This window comes from Bufo bufo, chromosome 6 (genome assembly GCF_905171765.1).
Source record: "Bufo bufo chromosome 6, aBufBuf1.1, whole genome shotgun sequence".
Lineage (NCBI taxonomy): Eukaryota > Metazoa > Chordata > Amphibia > Anura > Bufonidae > Bufo > Bufo bufo.
Window position 1 is genome coordinate 199,638,992 of NC_053394.1, and position 19,931 is coordinate 199,658,922.

Consider the following 19,931-nt stretch of genomic DNA (forward strand, 5'->3'; position numbering starts at 1 on the left):
TGATTGGTCCCTTGCCGGCATGACTGAACTGTATGCTGTCCATTACAGCAGCAGGACAGGGGCAGAAGCTTTAATCCAAGCGCTTTGCAGCGCTTGGATTAAAGATCTGCCATGACGTCTATACACGTGGTAGCTGTACGGGGTATGTGCAGCTATCACGTATATATACAGATTGCGGTCGGGAAGGGGTTAAATAAGGTGGTCTGCATGAAAAAGCCTGTATCTCCCCTATCCTTCTAGCTGTAGTAATTGCAACTAAAAAGACTTCTTCAAAAATGCTAACATTAAAAACAATCTCTTGCAGAGGTTAAAATGGGGACTCAAAGTGGATAACACTAAAGTTAAAGTTAAATCCCAGGGAGGGACAGTGGCTCTACCCATAGGTTCCTTTCTACGGGCCCCTTTAATAAACCTTTTAATGAGATCTACTTCTGCAAGTCTAGTATCTAAATAAGCACTGAGGGCCGAGACCTGGACCTTAATGGTGCTAAATCTTAAACCTTTATCCAAACCGCTCTGTAGGAAATCTAAGATATTAGGTATCATAAAGGGAACCCCAGTGTTACCTTCAGTAAATTTTTGAAAGGCCCTCCAGATTCTATTATAAATTTTTGACGTGATAGTATAGTAGAGATTACTGCTTCAGAGAGTCCCTTCAGTAATTCCCGTTCAGATTCCAGGCCGTCAGATCAGAGACCTGATGACCTTGGATGTACCACTGGACCCTGATGTAGAAGGTCTGGAATATTCGGTAGAATCCAAAAATCCCCTGCCGACATCCTCAGAAGTAGCGGAAACCAAGACCTCCTTGGCCAATAAGGCGAGATTAGGATTAGCTTGCGACTCTCCTGTAGTACTCTTTGTAGGATCTTTGGAATCAATGCAAACGGGGGAAAGGCATATAGATTTTCCTTTGGCCAAGGCTGGGAAAGCGCATCCCTGTAGGATAGAGAGCAAAAAAATCTCTGTTTTTCTGTTCTGACGAGTTGCAAACAGGTCTAGGTCTGGAAAAACAACATGTTTGTGTTATCTGAAAAAAAGATTTGTTGTTTTAGACTCCACTCTCCTTTCAGGGTATCTCTGCTTAAGAAGTCTGTGATTTTGTTCTCTTTTCCACTTGTGTACTGCTGTAATAGAGAGTGTATATTTCTCTCTAACCATTGGAAAATCTTTTCTGATTCGCTTGACAGGGATAGGCTTCTTGTACCTCCCTGCTTGTTCAAGTAAGTGACTGTCGTGATGTCTGATAAAATTTTTCTCTTTTCCTTCTATTTCTGGTTGAAGTGCTTTCAGGGCTTCCCAAACCGCTGACAATTCTCTCAGGTTGGAACAGGCTAGACTTAGGTTTTTCTGCCATGTTCCCTGTATCGTCTGAATGAGCCCCCCAGCCGCTTCTGCTGGCGTCTGTTATTGTTATCTAATTTGTCTGTCGCCAAGGTACCTCTCTGCAAAGATTTCTCCTGTTCTGCCACCAATCTAGGGAATTTCTTACATACTGGGGCAATTTTACCTTCTTCTCTAAGGAGGATATGCGTTTGTCCCAATTTCTTAGCATGAATGCTTGAAGAGTCCGAGAATGTGCCTGTGCCCACTTTACAGCTGGAATAGAGGAAGACATGAGACCTAATAGCTTCATTATTATTCGAATGGATACTTTTTTCCTGCTGCGGAATAGAGAAATCTCCTGGATGATTTTTAACCGCTTCTCTACTGGCAGGAAGGTCTTCATAAGCTCTGAATCCAATAACATTCCTAAAAATATCTTCTTTTTTTCGGGATGAAGATCCGATTTTTCTGGATTCATCATCCATCCTAATTTTTCTAGATCCTGCCACATAATAATCAGTTGTTCCTCCAGGATCTTCTTTGACTCGGCAGCAATAAGAAAATCATCCAAGTAGGGGACGACCAAAATCCCTTTTTGATGTATATCTGCTACTGCTTCTGACATTACTTTTGAAAAGACCCTTGGTGCAGAAGTTAGTCCAAACGGAAGGACCTGAAACTGAAAATGTAGTATTCCTTCTTCCCCCTGAATTGCGAATCTTAGATACTTTTGGTGAGCGCTGTAAACTGGAATGTGATAGTACGAGTCGGTTAAATCCAGGGTTGCCATGAAAGTCTCTGCTTAATAGATTTATGGTGGATTTTATTGTTTCCATTTTGAAAAGTTTGTAATGGAGGAAACAATTTAGGCCCTTTAGGTTTATTATTGCTCTGAATGAGCCGTTTGGTTTCTGTACTAGAAATACTGGAGAATAAAATCCTGTTCTCTTCTGCTGGGGGAACTGGAACAATGGTCTCTTTTTGTAGCAGAATCCTTATTTGGTCTGAGCAAAGACTGAACTGTTTTTGGTTCCTTGGTGACCCGGAATACATCCAGAGGTAAGGAGAAAAACTCCAGTTTTAGACCTGTTGATATCACGTCTAAAACCCAGGGGGACCTGGAAATGTTTTCCCAAGCTGGAAAGAATCTGTTTAGTCTTCCTCCCACGCGGCTTCTGGCGTCATTGATTTGAAGACTTTTGGGAAGAATTTGTTGGGTTGAAGAGAAAACCTTTCCCTCTTCCTCTACCCGTCTGCCATCTGGAAGAAAAACCTCTTTCTGGTCCTGCCTGCCCCTTGTGGCTGAGGTGAAATTTCGTTTCGGACAAAAATTACGGGGATCCGATGGAAAAACCCTTTTTTTTGTTAGTGGCTTTCTCAAGAATGTCATCAAGTACAGATCCAAAGATTCTATCACCTTCACAGGGGATACTGCACAACTTATTTTTAGATGCCGCGTCTCCTGACCATGATCTTAACCAAATCGCTCTTCTAGTGGCATTAGAAAGGGCTGCTGATTTTGCTGCCAGCTTTATAGTGTCAACTGAGGCATCTGCCAAAAAATTTGCCGCCTGTTTAATCATAGGCAAGGAAGCGGTGATGTCCTCTCTTGGAGTACCTGCCATTAGATGTTCCTCTAGCTGATTAATCCAGATAGCCATAGAGCTGGCCGTGTAAGTGGATGCCACACTGTCTTAAAATGGACATTGATGCTTCCCAGGATCTCTTTAAAAACGCTTCACTTTTTTTGTCCATAGGGTCTTTTAGGAGACCTAAGTCCTCAAACGGGAGCGCAGATTTTTGTCATTTTAGCTACAGGGGCGTCTACCTTTGGCCATTTATCCCAAAGGGTAGTATCCTCTTCAGAAAAAGGAGATTTTTGTGAAACTCACCTGTAAAATCTTTTTCTCGTAATTTCCATTGGGGGACACAGACCATGGGTATAGCTTAGAGATATTACTAGGAGGGACACTATGCAAAAAAAGAAGCTCCTCCTCCTCGGGCTATACCCCCAGGCACCTCCAGGAGAACTTCAGTCGTTGCAAAAGCAGTACGAGAAGGAGAACGGAAACAAAACACTATGGAAACCATCACACAGCACACCATAAGGCGTAAACCAAAAAAAGGGGCGGGAGCTGTGTCCCCCAATGGAAATTACGAGAAAAAGATTTTACAGGTGAGTTTCACAAAAATCTCCTTTTCTCGTTCATTCCATTGGGGGACACAGACCATGGGACGTCCCAAAGCAGTCCATGGGGTGGGAAAAAAGAACAAATCCAACACCGCCAGGAATAAACGTCCAGTAGTCAAACCGGAACCACAGCCTGCAATACCCTGCGCCCAAGAGCAGCATCAGCCGAGGCCAGAGAGTGTAACTGATAAAACTTTGTGAAAGTATGTAAGGACGACCAAGTGGCCGCCTTACACAACTGGGAAACGGATGCGCGATTGCGTCTAGCCCAGGAAGCTCCCACTGCCCTTGTGGAGTGAGCGGTAATCCGCGACGGCGGAACATGGCCAGGAGCGCGATATGCCGCAGCAATAGCGGAACAGATCCACCGCGCCACGGTGACCTTGGAAGCCGCCAGGCCCTTACGGGACCCTTCAGGAATCACAAAGAGAGAGTCTGAACGCCAGAAGGAAGCGGTAGCCCCCAGGTACACCTTCAGGGCCCTGACGACGTCCAGGGAGTGGAGAGCGCATTCCTTGGGGTTCGCCGGAGAAGGACACAAAGAGGGCAGGACAAGATCCTCGTTAAGGTGGAAGGGAGAAACCACCTTGGGCAAAAAAGAAGATACCGGTCTGAGCACCACCTTATCCTGGTGAAAGACCAGAAAAGGTTCCCGGCAGGAAAGTACGGCCAGCTCCGAAACTCGCCTGATGGAGGTTATGGCCACCAGAAAAACTACCTTCCAGGTGAGTAAAACCAGAGAGACCTCCCTCAGAGGTTCAAAAGGCGCCGCCTGAAGGGCGCGCAGAACCAAGTTGAGATCCCAGGGGGGCAAAGGAGGCACATACGGGGGAACAGAATGCGCCACCCCCTGCAGGGAGGTTTTTACAAGTCTCAAAAAGGCAATGGACCTCTGAAAAAAGATAGCCAAAGCAGAAACCTGACCCTTCAAAGAACTGAGCGACAGACCCATGTCGAGGGCGGACTGGAGAAAGGACAGCACCACTGGGACAGAGAAACATAGGGGCGAGTAGCCCGATTTCTCACAAAAAACCAGGAAGGCCTTCCAGGTGCGATAATAAATTCGTGAAGAAGCCGGCTTCCGAGCCCTGATCATGGTTCTCACCACCGCATCAGAGAAGCCTCTCTTCCTCAGGATGGCGGTCTCAACAGCCACGCCGTTAAACGCAGCTGCCGTGAATTCTGGTGGAAGAGCGGCCCCTGAGACAAGAGATCCTCTCTGTCGGGCAGAGGCCACGGAACGTCCGCCAACATACGAGCGACGCTGGAGAACCAGGCGCGGCGAGGCCAATCCGGAGCGACGAGAATGGTTGGTATCCCCTCCGCCTCGATCTTGCGCAGCACCTTCGGCAACAGAGGAATCGGAGGGAAGACGTAAAGGAGGCTGAACCGCTGCCATGGAAATACCAGCGCGTCCACCCCGCCCACCCGTGGGTCTCGAGCGCGGGCAAGATACACCGGCACCTTGTGGTTGAGCCGGGAAGCCATCAAATCTACGTCCGGACGGCCCCATCGGTGGCAGATGTCCTCGAACACCTCCGGATGGAGAGACCACTCTCCCGGATCCACCTTGGTGCGACTCAGAAAATCCGCCGTCCAATTGTCAACTCCCGGGATGTACACTGCCGACAATACTGGAACATGAGACTCCGCCCATAAGAGGATCCTCGCTACTTCCCGCATTACTGCCCGACTGCGAGTCCCGCCCTGATGGTTGACATAAGCCACAGCCGTGGCATTGTCCGACTGAACCCGCACCGGGCGAGTCGCAAGGAGAGGAGTCCAATGGGAGAGGGAGTGGAAAATCGCCCTCAATTCCAAAACGTTTATCGGGAGACGGGATTCCTCCGTCGACCAGACACCCTGAACTGTGAGGTTCCGGAGAACACCTCCCCAACCGATGAGGCTGGCGTCGGTGGTGACTATCGTCCAGGAGAACGGAAGGAAGGACTTTCCTGACGGTGGCAGTCTCCCCTGAACCTATCAAGGGAGAGACACTCAAACTTCCCGGGACAGACGAACAGGAGTGTCTAGACCCCGAGGGTTCTTGTTCCAGAGGGCAAGGATCATCTGTTGTAGCGGACGAGTGTGAAATTGGGCGTACGGAATCGCCTCGAAAGAGGAGACCATAAGGCCCAGCACCCGCATGCACTCCCGAATGGTGTGACGTGGAGAGCGTAGAAGGAGCACCACTGCCAGACGAATCTGAGAAGCCTTGGAATCTGGAAGAAACACCCGAGAAATCGAGGTGTCCAAGATCATCCCCAGGAACGAGAGTCTCTGGGAGGGGTGCAGAGAGGACTTGGGGAGATTGATCAGCCATCCGAACCGTTCCAGGGATTGAACCGTGATTCGGACGCGGTCCTCGGCCTGTGGAAGAGACGGAGCTTTTATCAAGATGTCGTCTAGGTATGGTAACAAAGAGATGCCCCTGGTGCGAAGAAGCGCCATGAGAGGCGCCAGAATCTTCGTAAAAACTCGAGGGGCGGTTGCCAACCCAAAAGGTAGGGCGACGAACTGGTAATGACGCCCCCCTATGGCAAAGCGCAGAAAGCGATGGTGGGACTCTGCAATAGGGACGTGCAAGTAGGCGTCTTGAATGTCCACAGACGCGAGAAATTCTCCTGGAAGCAGAGAAGCAATAACGGAGCGAAGGGACTCCATGCGAAACTTCCGCACCCGTAGAAACTTGTTGAGAAGTTTTAGATCCAAGATTGGACGCACTGACCCCTCTTTCTTTGGAACAACGAACAGGTTTGAGTAAAAACCTGTCCCTTGCTCTTCTGGGGGAACGGGGGAAATGACACCACGGTCCAGAAGAGAGGAGACCGCAAAAAAGAGGGTCCGAGGCCCTGGCTGGATCCCCCGGAACGCGAGAAGGGGAAAAAACGTTCCGGCGGGCTGGACGCGAACTCCAACTTGTAGCCGGACGTCACCACTTCCAGAGCCCAGGCGTCCTGAACGTGAGCCCTCCAGACCTGTTGAAAGGAGAGCAGACGGCCCCCCACCACGAGGGATGGGGGCACTCCTTCATGCGGAGGGTTGCTTGGGAGCAGGAGGACGGGCTGACTGCGCCCGAGGCCGCCAAGAGGGCTGGGGCTTGAAGAAAGGCTTCTTGCGGGAGTCCTGGGATCCCCCTGCTGATGAGGACGACGGCGTCCTGGCAGTGGAGAAGCGACGAAAGGACTGGCCCCGGAAACCTGAAGGCCGAGACCGAAAGGGACGCTTGGTCCTGGGCTGGGGTAGATGAGTGCTCTTGCCCCCTGTTGCGGCAGAAATGAATTCATCTAGTTGAGCCCCCAAAGAGCCTGGACCCTTCAAAGGGAAGGTTAGCGAGGGAACGCTTGGATGAGGCATCAGCATCCCACACCTTCAGCCAGACCTCCCTGCGCTGAATGACAGAGAGGGCCGAAATACGGGCAAAGAGGGAGCCGATGTCCATTGAAGCCTCACAGAGATATTTAGACGCATGAGACATCTGGATGATAAAATCCAGAGTATCTGCAGAGGCGTCCTGCTCTGACAGATCCTGGTGGTGGCGCTGCAACCACGTTGTAAGGGCTCTGGCGACCCAAGCCGACGCAAAGGCCGGTCGCAGGGAAGCGCCCGCCAGCGAGAAGATGGACTTGGAAAGTGAATCCAAACGTCTGTCCACCGCATCCTGCAGAGAGGAACCGTCTAGGACGGGAAGGGCCGTGTTCTTGGCTAACCTGGCCACCGGAGGATCTACCTTAGGGGAAGAAGTCCACTTTTCCACTGTGTCAGCTGGAAAAGGATAAAGCGTATCCATACGCTTGGTGGCCGAAAATTTTTGATTAGGTCGATCCCAAGCTTTTGATAGGACCGCAGTGAATTCCTCATGAATAGGGAACACGGCGGACTCCTGTTTCTTGGGTGGAAAAAGGGAGAACTCCCGACTAGTGGAGGGAGGAGAATCCCCTTGTATATTAAAAGTGTCACGGATAGCTGCCACCAACTCGGTTACCATGGTGGAAAGCTTAGGCAGAGGTTCCCGCTCCGTGACTTAGTCCGATCCGGACAATTCCCCATCGGATTTGCGCTCCCTGCGAGGGGGAGAGTCAACCGGGCATGCCTCAAGGCGAGGGGGAGAAGCGGAGTCATCCGAGGAGGAATGCTGCCGCTCACGCTGTCTTTTAGAAGTCAGACGCCCTCTGTGAGTCACTGAGAGGGGATGGAGTGGTGGATGCCACTGGAGTAGTAGCCGCCATGCGCTCCATGAAGAACATGGCTGCCTTGGCAACTAAGGCCAGATCAGCTGCCGCATTAGACATGGCGGAGGCCCAGGCGGGTACCGCTGGATCCGCAGGGGCAGAGGGAGGACCGGGCTGAGCAAGAGAAGGAGGCTGATCCTGTCCAGGAGCAGGGCATGAGTCACAGGAACCAGTGACAGAAAAAGGCCTAAGGCATATTTGTGCCTTTCCAAGGCTTCCTCTCAGTGGAGCCTGAGAGGAAGCCTTGGAAGGCTTAGGGGCCCCAGGTTTAGGCATGATGGTATTCCAAAAAAGATTTCCTACCAGGTTGCTGCAATTCCTACCACCCAGGCAACAGCAGAAGTCTCCGGTCACCGAGAACTGAGGAGCTGCACGGCCGCAATCCAGCAGAGTCTCCGGCGTAGGGAGAGACAGAGCTGGACGCCGAGGCTCCGCCCCCTTGGATGCGTCATTGCGGCGCGAAATAAGCGCGCGCGCGCATTTCATAATACACCCCTTCGCCAGATACGGCGCAACGGGGGTTAATATCGGGAGGAGCAGGCCGGCGGGAGCTGCAGAGAGCGCAGCGGCCATAAGATAAAATAAAATACACTCCTTCAGTGCCAAGATTGCCGCCGATGCGGCCATAGTCTGAGCTGCAGGCAGGTAGGGAGACGCAACCTGTTCCCAGAGTCAGTGGAATCACCAGCCCTCCCCAGAAGGGCCCCCTCCCAACGGGAAAAAATGCCCCCAGCCGGTCCTTCTCTAGCTCACCTCAGGTCACAGAGCGCCAGACAGACGACATGAAGGGGTGGGGGGAGGGGGGGGGGGAAGGAGGGAGATTGAAGCAGGCAATACTTATCTGCACAGCATGCTCCCTCGATGTCCAGACCAGCAGGGATTCACCTCTTCAGATGTCTGACTCCAATCAAGGAGAGCAGTGCTCTGGTGGAGGGTAGGCAGCAGGTGTCCCAGCAGCTGGTGGGATGCCAGAGCTAACATGTCGAGCCTGGATCCACTTTTCTTCTGTGGGGGAATGGGAGGTAGCCAGGAACCTTCAGAAGACCGTGGCAGACCCTCCACAGGGGCCAGGAAAGCGCAATGCTGACCTGCGTCCCCATCTGAAACCAGAAAAAAATAACAAACAGGAGAAGAATAAATGTCAACCTCCTTGAACGGACACTAAGCAAAGACTGAAGTTCTCCTGGAGGTGCCAAGGGGTATAGCCCGAGGAGGAGGAGCTTCTTTTTTTGCATAGTGTCCCTCCTAGTAATATCTCTAAGCTATACCCATGGTCTGTGTCCCCCAATGGAATGAACGAGAAAGGGATATTTCCTTTTCATGATCCTAGATACACCTGTTCTTTTATCCAGGTCAGCCTATTCTTTATGAGCTTTGTTATACTTGAATGTAGAGGAAAAACTCTTTTCTCCCAATCCTTTGAATATAAGATCCTGTACGGATTTAGGTTGTTTAGCCTCTTCTAAATTTAGGGTTGCTCTTATTGTTTTTAATAAGGAATCAGTGTCCTCAATAGAACAAAGACTCGTCATCAGAGGATTCGGAATCAGATCCTAAAGGTAACTCCCCTTCATTCAAATCATCCTCTTGGATATCAACTTCAGAGGGTGCTGACATAATGGACATAGAAGTGGAAGGTTTTTGAGCTGCGGAAGCTAAACTTAAAAGGTCCACAGCGCTGCTCACTTCCTCCTTAACAACGTGTCTAATATTATCCAGTAAGGATGGGGATTCTTCAGACACAATCCTTTCTAGACATTTAGCACAAAGGGGTTTCTTATATCCGGACGGTAGTCCCTTTTTACATGAGCATAGTGAGCTGGCCTTTGCCGGGTCTAGCAATCTCCGGGTGTCTGAATCCCCTGGTGCAGACACTGTTGCTCTGCTGTCGGAAGCACCTCCCGCTCTTTATTCAAATGCTCGATGTCCAGGTGAAAACACCTCATCCGACGCGACTCGGCGTCCCGAGATCTCGCCACGTGACCCACAGTCCTCCGCAATTATACGCGGGACGCTGCCCGGGGATGCCTCTACCGGAGGACTTATGCCTAAGAACAGGAAGGACCGCACTGCCCGCGACCCCGCTCTCTGCCCGAACTTTGTCAGGCGCAGAAAAAAAAAAAAGGGACTATTTAAAAATCTCCACATTGTTTCCTGTCCCTGGGGGAGGCGGGATAATCCTGTCAATCGTGCCGCTGTGGGGGCGTTTGGAAAATGAAGGCTACTTTCACACGGGCGTTTTGGCTCTCTGTTTGCTAGATCCGTTCAGGGCTCTCACAAGCGGTCCAAAACGGATCAGTTTGACCCCAATACATCAGTTTGCCTCTGTTCCGTCTCCATTCCGCTTTGGAGGCTGACACCAAAACGCTTGCTTGGTGTCCGTCTGATGAGACGAAGCCAAAAAATCAGTTCGGACACACAATGTAAGTCAATGGGGACGTATCAGTTTTCACTGACAAAATCGGCACAATAGAAAAAGGATCCATCCTCCAATGGTGTTCAAGAAGGATCCGTCTTGGCTATGTTAAAGATAGTACAAACGGATCAGTTCTGAACGGATGTAGACGGTTGTATTATCTGAACGGATCAGTCTGTGCAGATCCATGACGGATCCGCGAGTATGAAAGTAGCCCAATTTGTGCACTTTATTTTTTGTAGTTATATTTACTAAGCTGAGTGGGGAGCTCATTTTTTGCGGGACGATCTGTAGTTTTTATTGATACCATTTTGGAGTGTGTGTGACTTTTTGATCACATTTTATAACTTTTTTTTTTTGAGTAAGAGAAGCAATGAAAAAAATTGTAAATCAGCCATTTTGACCCTTTTTTCCGTTATGCTATTTGCCGTATTGGAAAAATACTTTTAAATGTTAATAGTACGAGCGTATTCAGAAGCAGTGATGACTATGATGTTTATATTTTTTGTTATTTATGTATTTTATTTATTCTACTGAAAGGGGAGTCAATTTTTATTTTTGTTTACATTTTTTTATATATTTTTTTATGGTATTGTAGCTCATGTTTGAGGCTACAGAACTCTTTTATTCTGAACCATCAGGGTTCTTCTAGATCCATGATGAGAGGAGAATTGCTAATTTCTTATGTTGGCCTGCCACCTGCTGTCCAAAATAAGAATTGCAGCTTCAATACCCTGGGTCTCTTCAGAGAGACCCAGTGTCTTGAATTCAATTACCGCGCTTCCGGGTTTTTGAGTTTTTAGATGCCATGATCACACTTGATCATGACATCTAGAGGCTTTCATGAGCGCGATCGGTATTATTGCCGATGACTGTCATTAGCCCGCACAGCAGAGACCCACCGGCCACAGGACATGCTGCACGCGCTAGCAAACTCCATGTTTACCCACCGCTCCAGGTCCATACATGTAGCAAAAGGGTTAAAGACCCGACATGCGCTGTACAAGTACGGTGGATATCGGGAAGGGGTTAATGGCCTAGCCTCCCGACACCTTCAAAGATCAGCTTTTTGAGGAGTCACGGCCTCCTCACAGCTTATCAAGCACAGTGGCGCCCATTGGATAGCAGCTGTGCTTGATATTGCAGTGCAGTTTCATTCACTTGGGATTGAGCTGCACCTATATCATATAACCAATAAACTTGAAGCCAGATGGCCTAGAAAGGGGCTTCGGCACTCATGGAGAGCCGGGGCCTCTTCATACAACTGATCTGCAGGTGTGTCGGGAGTCAGATCCCCACCCATCTCATATTGATGACCTATCCTGAGAATTGGCCATCAATATCAAAATCCTGGAGAGCCCTTTTAAGCCAACAGGTGCACCATGAACAATACTTATCTCCAAAACATATTTTTCAAATGTATATGAAACCAGCTTTACAAATAATCTAGAATATAAATATCCTATGGTTTTACATAAATTCAGCTCTTATGCAGACCTGTGCATCTCCAAGTTAAAAGGGGCTGTCCAGCCTTCAGTAAGGGGTGGCCTATCCCCAGGATAGGCCATCACTTGATTGGCAGAAATGCCAACAAACCGCATCCCTGCCAACTAGCTGTTTGGTTTAACTTCCTCACTGGTGCTACACAGCACTGCCAACACTGTAGTGGAGGTAACTTGCTACTACAGTGCTGCTCCCATTGAAACCAATGGTAGTAGCACTGTAGAAGTGAGCTTCATCCACTATAATGTTGCCTGTCTTATGTTGCTACGGCACCAATGTGCAGGAGTGTAGGACCCCTGTTTATCAGCTAGTGATGGTCTATTCCCAGAATAGACTATCACTTGCTAAATGCTGGACAATCCCTTTAACAGACTGCAAAAAAAAACTGTATTCTCATCCTACATGCTTCTGAGGTAGAAGCAGAGGCTGTCAAAACACCGCCCTCACCAGTTAGCTCTCTGATACAGCTTAAAAGCAGTGACATCCCTACTGTTTGTTACAAGGCTCCTCCTTCTCTGCCAGGACTCAAATCCTGGAGAAACTGAGCTACATAGCATTATACCAACAAGGCCAGATAGTGGTGATGTATGAGCAGCAGAGAGCTATGGTGTGGTAATCAGCATAAGGGAGTCCATGTTATAAAATGATTTAGTTAAGACTACAGCATCATTTTAAGCCAATATTACATTACAATACAGTCATGAACATGGAGAATATTTCTTAAAATAAAAGAAACCCACATAAAATAGTCACTAACTTTGTTATGTTTCTGTCGCTTCACAGAGTCAAGTTTCCTGCAAATATCTTTACATGTTGCAGCTTGTGGGGAAAGTTGGTCAATGATTTTCGTAATTTGCCTTATGGAGGCAAGACATGAACTGTGAAAGAAAAAAAAAGAAAAAACATGGTAGCAAAATTAGAGCATAAAAAACCTTGACATATGATGATTTTAAATATATTTCCACTTCTGGAAATAGATCTCCTTCAGTCAAGCTGTGACTCCCAGCATCTCCATGATCAGCTGTTTGAAGGTGTTGCAGCACTCGCACTGTATCCTCTAAAAAGTCTACTTGCACATAGTGCAGTATAAATACAACTGATCGCCCCATTCACTTGCTTGACCACTTCAAACAGCTGATCATGTATGATTGCTGAGTTGTACACAGCGCTGTGTAGTGCAACAGCCTTATTTTCTCAGGACTGATCCTGTGGGCTGAATGCCCCAAAACTAGGGGTGCACCGAAATGAAAATTCTGGTCCGAAACCGAAAATTCAGGATGCCCTTGACCGAAAACCGAAACTGCCTTTTTGCCCAAATACTTTTAAAATACTTTTTTTTTAATGATTTTATTAATAATTCTTTTTCATGAATGAAATTCATCTGTGGGTGGCGCTGTTATGGAGAGGGGGATCTGTGGGTGGCGCTGTTATGGAGAGGGGGATCTGTGGGTGGCGCTGTTATGGAGAGGGGGATCTGTGGGTGGCGCTGTTATGGAGAGGGGGATCGGTGGGTGGCGCTGTTATGGAGAGGGGGATCTGTGGGTGGCGCTGTTATGGAGAGGGGGATCTGTGGGTGGCGCTGTTATGGAGAGGGGGATCTGTGGGTGGCGCTGTTATGGAGAGGGGGATCTGTGGGTGGCGCTGTTATGGAGAGGGGGATCTGTGGGTGGCGCTGTTATGGAGAGGGGGATCTGTGGGTGGCGCTGTTATGGAGAGGGGGATCTGTGGGTGGCGCTGTTATGGAGAGGGGGATCTGTGGGTGGCGCTGTTATGGAGAGGGGGATCTGTGGGTGGCGCTGTTATGGAGAGGGGGATCTGTGGGTGGCGCTGTTATGGAGAGGGGGATCTGTGGGTGGCGCTGTTATGGAGAGGGGGATCTGTGGGTGGCGCTGTTATGGAGAGGGGGATCTGTGGGTGGCGCTGTTATGGAGAGGGGGATCTGTGGGTGGCGCTGTTATGGAGAGGGGGATCTGTGGGTGGCGCTGTTATGGAGAGGGGGATCTGTGGGTGGCGCTGTTATGGAGAGGGGGATCTGTGGGTGGCGCTGTTATGGAGAGGGGGATCTGTGGGTGGCGCTGTTATGGAGAGGGGGATCTGTGGGTGGCGCTGTTATGGAGAGGGGGATCTGTGGGTGGCGCTGTTATGGAGAGGGGGATCTGTGGGTGGCGCTGTTATGGAGAGGGGGATCTGTGGGTGGCGCTGTTATGGAGAGGGGGATCTGTGGGTGGCGCTGTTATGGAGAGGGGGATCTGTGGGTGGCGCTGTTATGGAGAGGGGGATCTGTGGGTGGCGCTGTTATGGAGAGGGGGATCTGTGGGTGGCGCTGTTATGGAGAGGGGGATCTGTGGGTGGCGCTGTTATGGAGAGGGGGATCTGTGGGTGGCGCTGTTATGGAGAGGGGGATCTGTGGGTGGCGCTGTTATGGAGAGGGGGATCTGTGGGTGGCGCTGTTATGGAGAGGGGGATCTGTGGGTGGCGCTGTTATGGAGAGGGGGAGCTGTGGGTGGCGCTGTTATGGAGAGGGGGATCTGTGGGTGGCGCTGTTATGGAGAGGGGGATCTGTGGGTGGCGCTGTTATGGAGAGGGGGATCTGTGGGTGGCGCTGTTATGGAGAGGGGGATCTGTGGGTGGCGCTGTTATGGAGAGGGGGATCTGTGGGTGGCGCTGTTATGGAGAGGGGGATCTGTGGGTGGCGCTGTTATGGAGAGGGGGATCTGTGCACTGTTATGGGCATAACAGTGCACAGATCCCTTTCCCCATAACAGTGCACAGATCCCCCCCCCTCCCCATAGCAGTGCCATAGACCGATCCCCCTACCCATAACAGCCCCAGCCCTGCTGCTCACAGCATCACTCACTGCATCTTTATTTTACCTTACAATCGTGACGCTCCGGTAACAACTCTGCAGGCAGAGCGGAGGGCGGCGTAACGTCACTTACTCACGTGACGCACCTGCTCCGCCCACTTTATGAATGAAGGAGGTGGAGCAGGCGCGTCACGTGAGTAAGTGACGTTACGCCGGCCTCCGCTCTGCCTGCAGAGTTGTTAGTTACTGGAGCGTCACGATTGTAAGGTAAAATAAAGATGCAGTGACAAAGTAAACCGCCCGCCCGGCGCCCGCCCGCAGATGGTGGGTGACAAATCCCACACCCCATATTTTCGGCCGATATGTAACAATATCGGCCGAAGTGGATTAGGTGCATTTTCGGCCGATATTTTCGGCTGCCGGAATTTCGGTGCACCCCTACCCAAAACATCTAACAGCAGGAGTTGACAAGAAAAAATAAATACTGACCTTTTTGCCACTGCTCTATTGGAGATAGACAGTCTCCGTTTACTTTCCTACATTGAAAACATGGCACACACATGGAAAAAAAATGTTCAGACCCTTCCGTTAAAGAAAGAAAAACCCAGAATGGTCACTGAAATAACTTTAAACTGACAAAAGTAATGATAAATAAAAATGTACTGAAAAATCAGCTAATGAAAAACAGACAAAGCTAAGGAGAGTTGTGTCAGTAGATTAGAAAATAAATTAAGAAAATTATAAACAAGCATGTTAAAAGGTAAAGGCTAAAAGACCATCTCCAAACCGCTTGATGTTGCTGTTACTACAGTTGCACATATTATTCAGAAGTTTAAAAGGTCCACAGGACTGTAGCCAACCTTCCTGGATGAAGACGCCAGAGAAAAATTGATGACAAATTGAAGAGATGGATACTGCGAATGGTAACCAAAGCGCCCAGATCAACTTCCAAAAAAACTAGAGGTGAACTCCAAGGTCAAGGTACATCAGTGTCAGAACACACCATCAGTCGCTGTCTGGGCAGAGCAATGGGCAGGAGACATCAGCTTCTCTCCTGGGCGTTCCTTCTCTCTGGCTGTAGCGCTGTCCAATCGCAGCGCAGAGCGTCACAGCCCGGGAGAAGGAACGCCCAGGAGAGAAGCTAATGTCTCCTTCCCATTGCGCCGATAGTAGTAATTAGCATACGGAGCAGGAGACAGTAAAGGGGGCACAGCGGGCGAACGGAGCGGATGAAAGGTCGTCTTTAACTTTTAGTACAGGAGGCGGGTGCCGGCAGCAGATTTTGCATAGCCGGCACCCTGCCTCTGACAGGGAGCTGCAATCAGCGGCAGTTAACCCCTCAGGTGCTGCACCTAAGGGGTTAACTGCCGCTGTTCTGCTGCCAGTACCCACCTCCTGTATTAAAGGTTATATATCATTGGTGGTGCAGTGCGCCTGCCCCCCTCAACCATCCCAGTATTAAAATCAATGGTGGCAGTGGCCACAGGGTCCCCTCCCCCTCATTGGTGGCAGTGGCAGCTTCTGATCGGAGCCCCAGCAATGTAATGTAATCCTGGGGCTCAGATCGGATACCATGGCAGCCAGGATGCTACTGAACCCCTGGCTGCCATAGTCAGCTCCTCCCTACTGCTGTGTGCACTATGCACAGGGCAGCAGGGAGAGTGTGAGGTCCTATTCACCCTAATAGAGATCAATTAGGGTGAATCGGACAAGGGATTAAAAGATCCCAGGCTGTAGCCCCTAAGGGGAAAATAGTTATTAAATAAACTGTAAAAATAAAAAATAAAAAACACCCAGTATAAATCACCCCCTTTCCCAATATTACATATAAACAATAAATAAACATATATCACATATCGCCATGTCCGAAACGTCCAAACTCTTAAAATACAAAAAAATATAAAAATTTGTGGTGAACACTGGAACAGAAAAAAAATAAAAACTGCGCGATTCGCCATTTTTTAAAATGTGGAATGCATGTGGCTTTTTTTTTTTTTTTTGCATGGTATCGAATGGTATCGAGTATTGCAATACTTTTTTATGGTATCTAAATCGAATAAAAAAATTGGTATCGCAACAACTCTAGTACCTACTGTGAAACATGGAAGAGGCACGGTTATGTTATGGGGCTGCTTTGTTGCATCAGAGTGTCTGTGCTGGGTACAATGAAATCTCAAGACTAGCAAGGCATTCTGGAGTGAAATGTGCTGGCCAGTGTCAGAAAACTTGGTCTCCGTCGCAGGTCATGGGTTCTTGAACAGGATAATGACCCAAAACATCCAAAAACGTCTAAAAGCAAAGTATTGTACTGTTCTGAAATGGCCTTCTATGAGCCCTGATCTAAATCCTATTGAACAGGTGTGGAAAGAGCGGAAACATTTAGTCTGGAGAAGGCACCCCTCAAACTTGAGACAGCAAGGAGTAGGCCCAAATACCGCTGAATAGGAGCAGAAGTCTCATTGAGAGTAAGGGAGAGTTCACATCTCCGTTTCATTTTATGTTCTTCTGATAATTCCGAAAAAATAAAATCATTTCCGTCAGAGATTTGGGAAAAAAAGTACAGCATACAGGATTTTTGCAGAATCCATTAAAACTGAGGTACAGGATCCTTTTTTTTTTTTCTCCTGGCGGATCAGAAGAACAGAAAATGAAATGGAGATGTGAATTCTCACTTACAGAAATCGCTTGATTGCATCAAAGGTTTGTTTAACAGGTTAAGGGTAAAGACCACCTCTTGAGGCGTGCAATTCGATTTCCTCCCCGTCTTGCTGGTGACATGCTCCAAAACATGGAACTGAAGCTGGTTGATTTGGTGTTTTGTGGATAAAAAGTGGTATGGGATTGGAAGTTCGGTTTTTTGGCAGCGAATATCAGACTTATGTTTGGAAATACGGTCAAGATACACTGGGCTCACTCACACCCAAACTTCGACAAACTACCTTAATACCTCGTAAAACAGGTACCTACCCGTGCCTCCACTGTGCCCAGTGTACTAATGTAATTAAGGGTAATAAGATTGTACACCCCAATTCAGGCAAAATCTACCACCCTAGAGACCTTTACACGTGCAACTCCACTTTTGTGGTGTATCTCATTAAATGCCCTTGTGGCCTAGCCTATGTAGGTGAAACAACCCAGTGTATCCGTGACCGTATTTCCAAAACATAAGTCCGATATTCGCTGCTAAAAAACCGAACTTCCGATCCCATACCACTTTTTATCCACAAAACACCAAATCAATCAGCTTCAGTTCCAGGTTTTGGAGCATGTATCACCAGCAAGACGGGGAGGAAATCGAATTGCACGCCTCAAAGAGGGAGAGTCATTTTGGATCTTCGAATTAAAAACTTTGTCTCCCCATGGAATGAATAGGGACTTTGATTTTCGTATTTGATGTTTACATTTTATGTACTGGTTGTTGGTTTTTTGCTTATTATTATTATTGTTATCTATATAGCTCTGATCACACTAATAACTCTCCTCTTCTTACTTTTCACAGAAAAAATAACCCGCATAGCCTCATAACAGGTAGTATATACCTCCACATAGTTTAGAGCCATTATTATTATTGGTTTCTATGTCCCTCATTTTGCCTGTACTTTAGCATCTTGTATTCACAACCTATGTGCATTCAATCATCGCTTCATATTATTGATAAGCCCTGTACATTCCCTGCTATGCAGAGAGCCTGCGCATTTCCACTACGTCCGTTGCCTCTAGCACCTGCGCATTAGGCCCCGATCTCCGGACACATTTAGTCGGGAACCGGGGGATTTTGCGCATGCGCGAATGACAATCACTCTCACGATACCTCTGCACCGGCGTACGGACGACAGCGCCTGCACAGTCTCTCTCTCTACCTCTGTTTATATACCCTGATCTCCTGCTTGACACACAAGTCCACCCGATGCCTTCAGATCATCACCACTAAGGTTTGTTTGAGTGTCTTGCCGCATGCCGCCACTATTGCTTGGTGTCCTACTGCCATCTTTGTTCTGCCAGTTATTTTGTATCCTCCCGTTGATGCTCTTGAAGAGGATTATACTGCAGCTTGCATACTGGATATTATACTAATTAAGCCTTCAATATATTTTGCACTGAATGTACTGCCTTTTTATGTCATGCAGCAAGTTGCACATTTCCAGTGGAACTGGATTGAGATGAGCCTCTCCCTACCCCAGGATCAACATATAACATATTTATTATAATAAATATATATATATATATATATAGATATATACACATATATATATACATATATATATATACACACATATACACACACACATATATATATATATATATATATATATATATACACACACACACACACACACACACTGCTCAAAAAAATAAAGGGAACACTTAAACAACACAATGTAACTCCAAGTCAATCACACTTCTGTGAAATCAAACTGTCCACTTAGGAAGCAACACTGAGTGACAATCAATTTCACATGCTGTTGTGCAAATGGGATAGACAACAGGTGGAAATTATAGGCAATTAGCAAGACACCCCAATAAAGGAGTGGTTCTGCAGGTGGTGACCACAGACCACTTCTCAGTTCCTATGCTTCCTGGCTGATGTTTTGGTCACTTTTGAATGCTGGCGGTGCTTTCACTCTAGTGGTAGCATGAGACGGAGTCTACAACCCACACAAGTGGCTCAGGTAGTGCAGCTTATCCAGGATGGCACATCAATGCGAGCTGTGGCAAGAAGGTTTGCTGTGTCTGTCAACGTAGTGTCAAGAGCATGGAGGCGCTACCAGGAGACAGGCCAGTACATCAGGAGACGTGGAGGAGGCCGTAGGAGGGCAACAACCCAGCAGCAGGAGCGCTACCTCCGCCTTTGTGCAAGTAGGAACAGGAGGAGCACTGCCAGAGCCCTGCAAAATGACCTCCAGCAGGCCACAAATGTGCATGTGTCTGCTCAAACGGTCAGAAACAGACTCCATGAGGGTGATATGAGGGCCCGACGTCCACAGGTGGGGGTTGTGCTTACAGCCCAACACCGTGCAGGACGTTTGGCATTTGCCAGAGAACACCAAGATTGGCAAATTCGCCACTGGCGCCCTGTGCTCTTCACAGATGAAAGCAGGTTCACACTGAGCACATGTGACAGACGTGACAGAGTCTGGAGACGCCGTGGAGAACGTTCTGCTGCCTGCAACATCCTCCAGCATGACCGGTTTGGCATTGGGTCAGTAATTGTGTGGGGTGGCATTTCTTTGGAGGGCCGCACAGCCCTCCATGTGCTCGCCAGAGGTAGCCTGACTGCCATTAGGTACCGAGATCCTCAGACCCCTTGTGAGACCATATGCTGGTGCGGTTGGCCTTGGGTTCCTCCTAATGCAAGACAATGCTAGACCTCATGTGGCTGGAGTGTCAGCAGTTCCTGCAAGACGAAGGCATTGATGCTATGGACTGGCCCGCCCGTTCCCCAGACCTGAATCCAAT

The 19,931-nt window shown here is 48.6% G+C and overlaps 1 protein-coding gene across 3 annotated transcripts in view; it reads right to left on the reverse strand.

Moving 5' to 3' along the window:
• ERCC6 (ERCC excision repair 6, chromatin remodeling factor) overlaps window positions 1–19,931 on the reverse strand; it is a 293,153-nt gene that overhangs the window by 219,222 nt on the left and 54,000 nt on the right. For 2 of the 3 annotated variants that reach the window (XM_040435002.1, XM_040435003.1), the window contains exon 3: window positions 12,426–12,546. The exons of the other annotated variant lie outside the window; for it this stretch is intronic. In XM_040435002.1, the coding sequence (XP_040290936.1) occupies window positions 12,426–12,546 (121 nt within the window). The remainder of the gene's footprint in view (window positions 1–12,425; window positions 12,547–19,931) is intronic. 3 annotated transcript variants of the gene reach the window in all.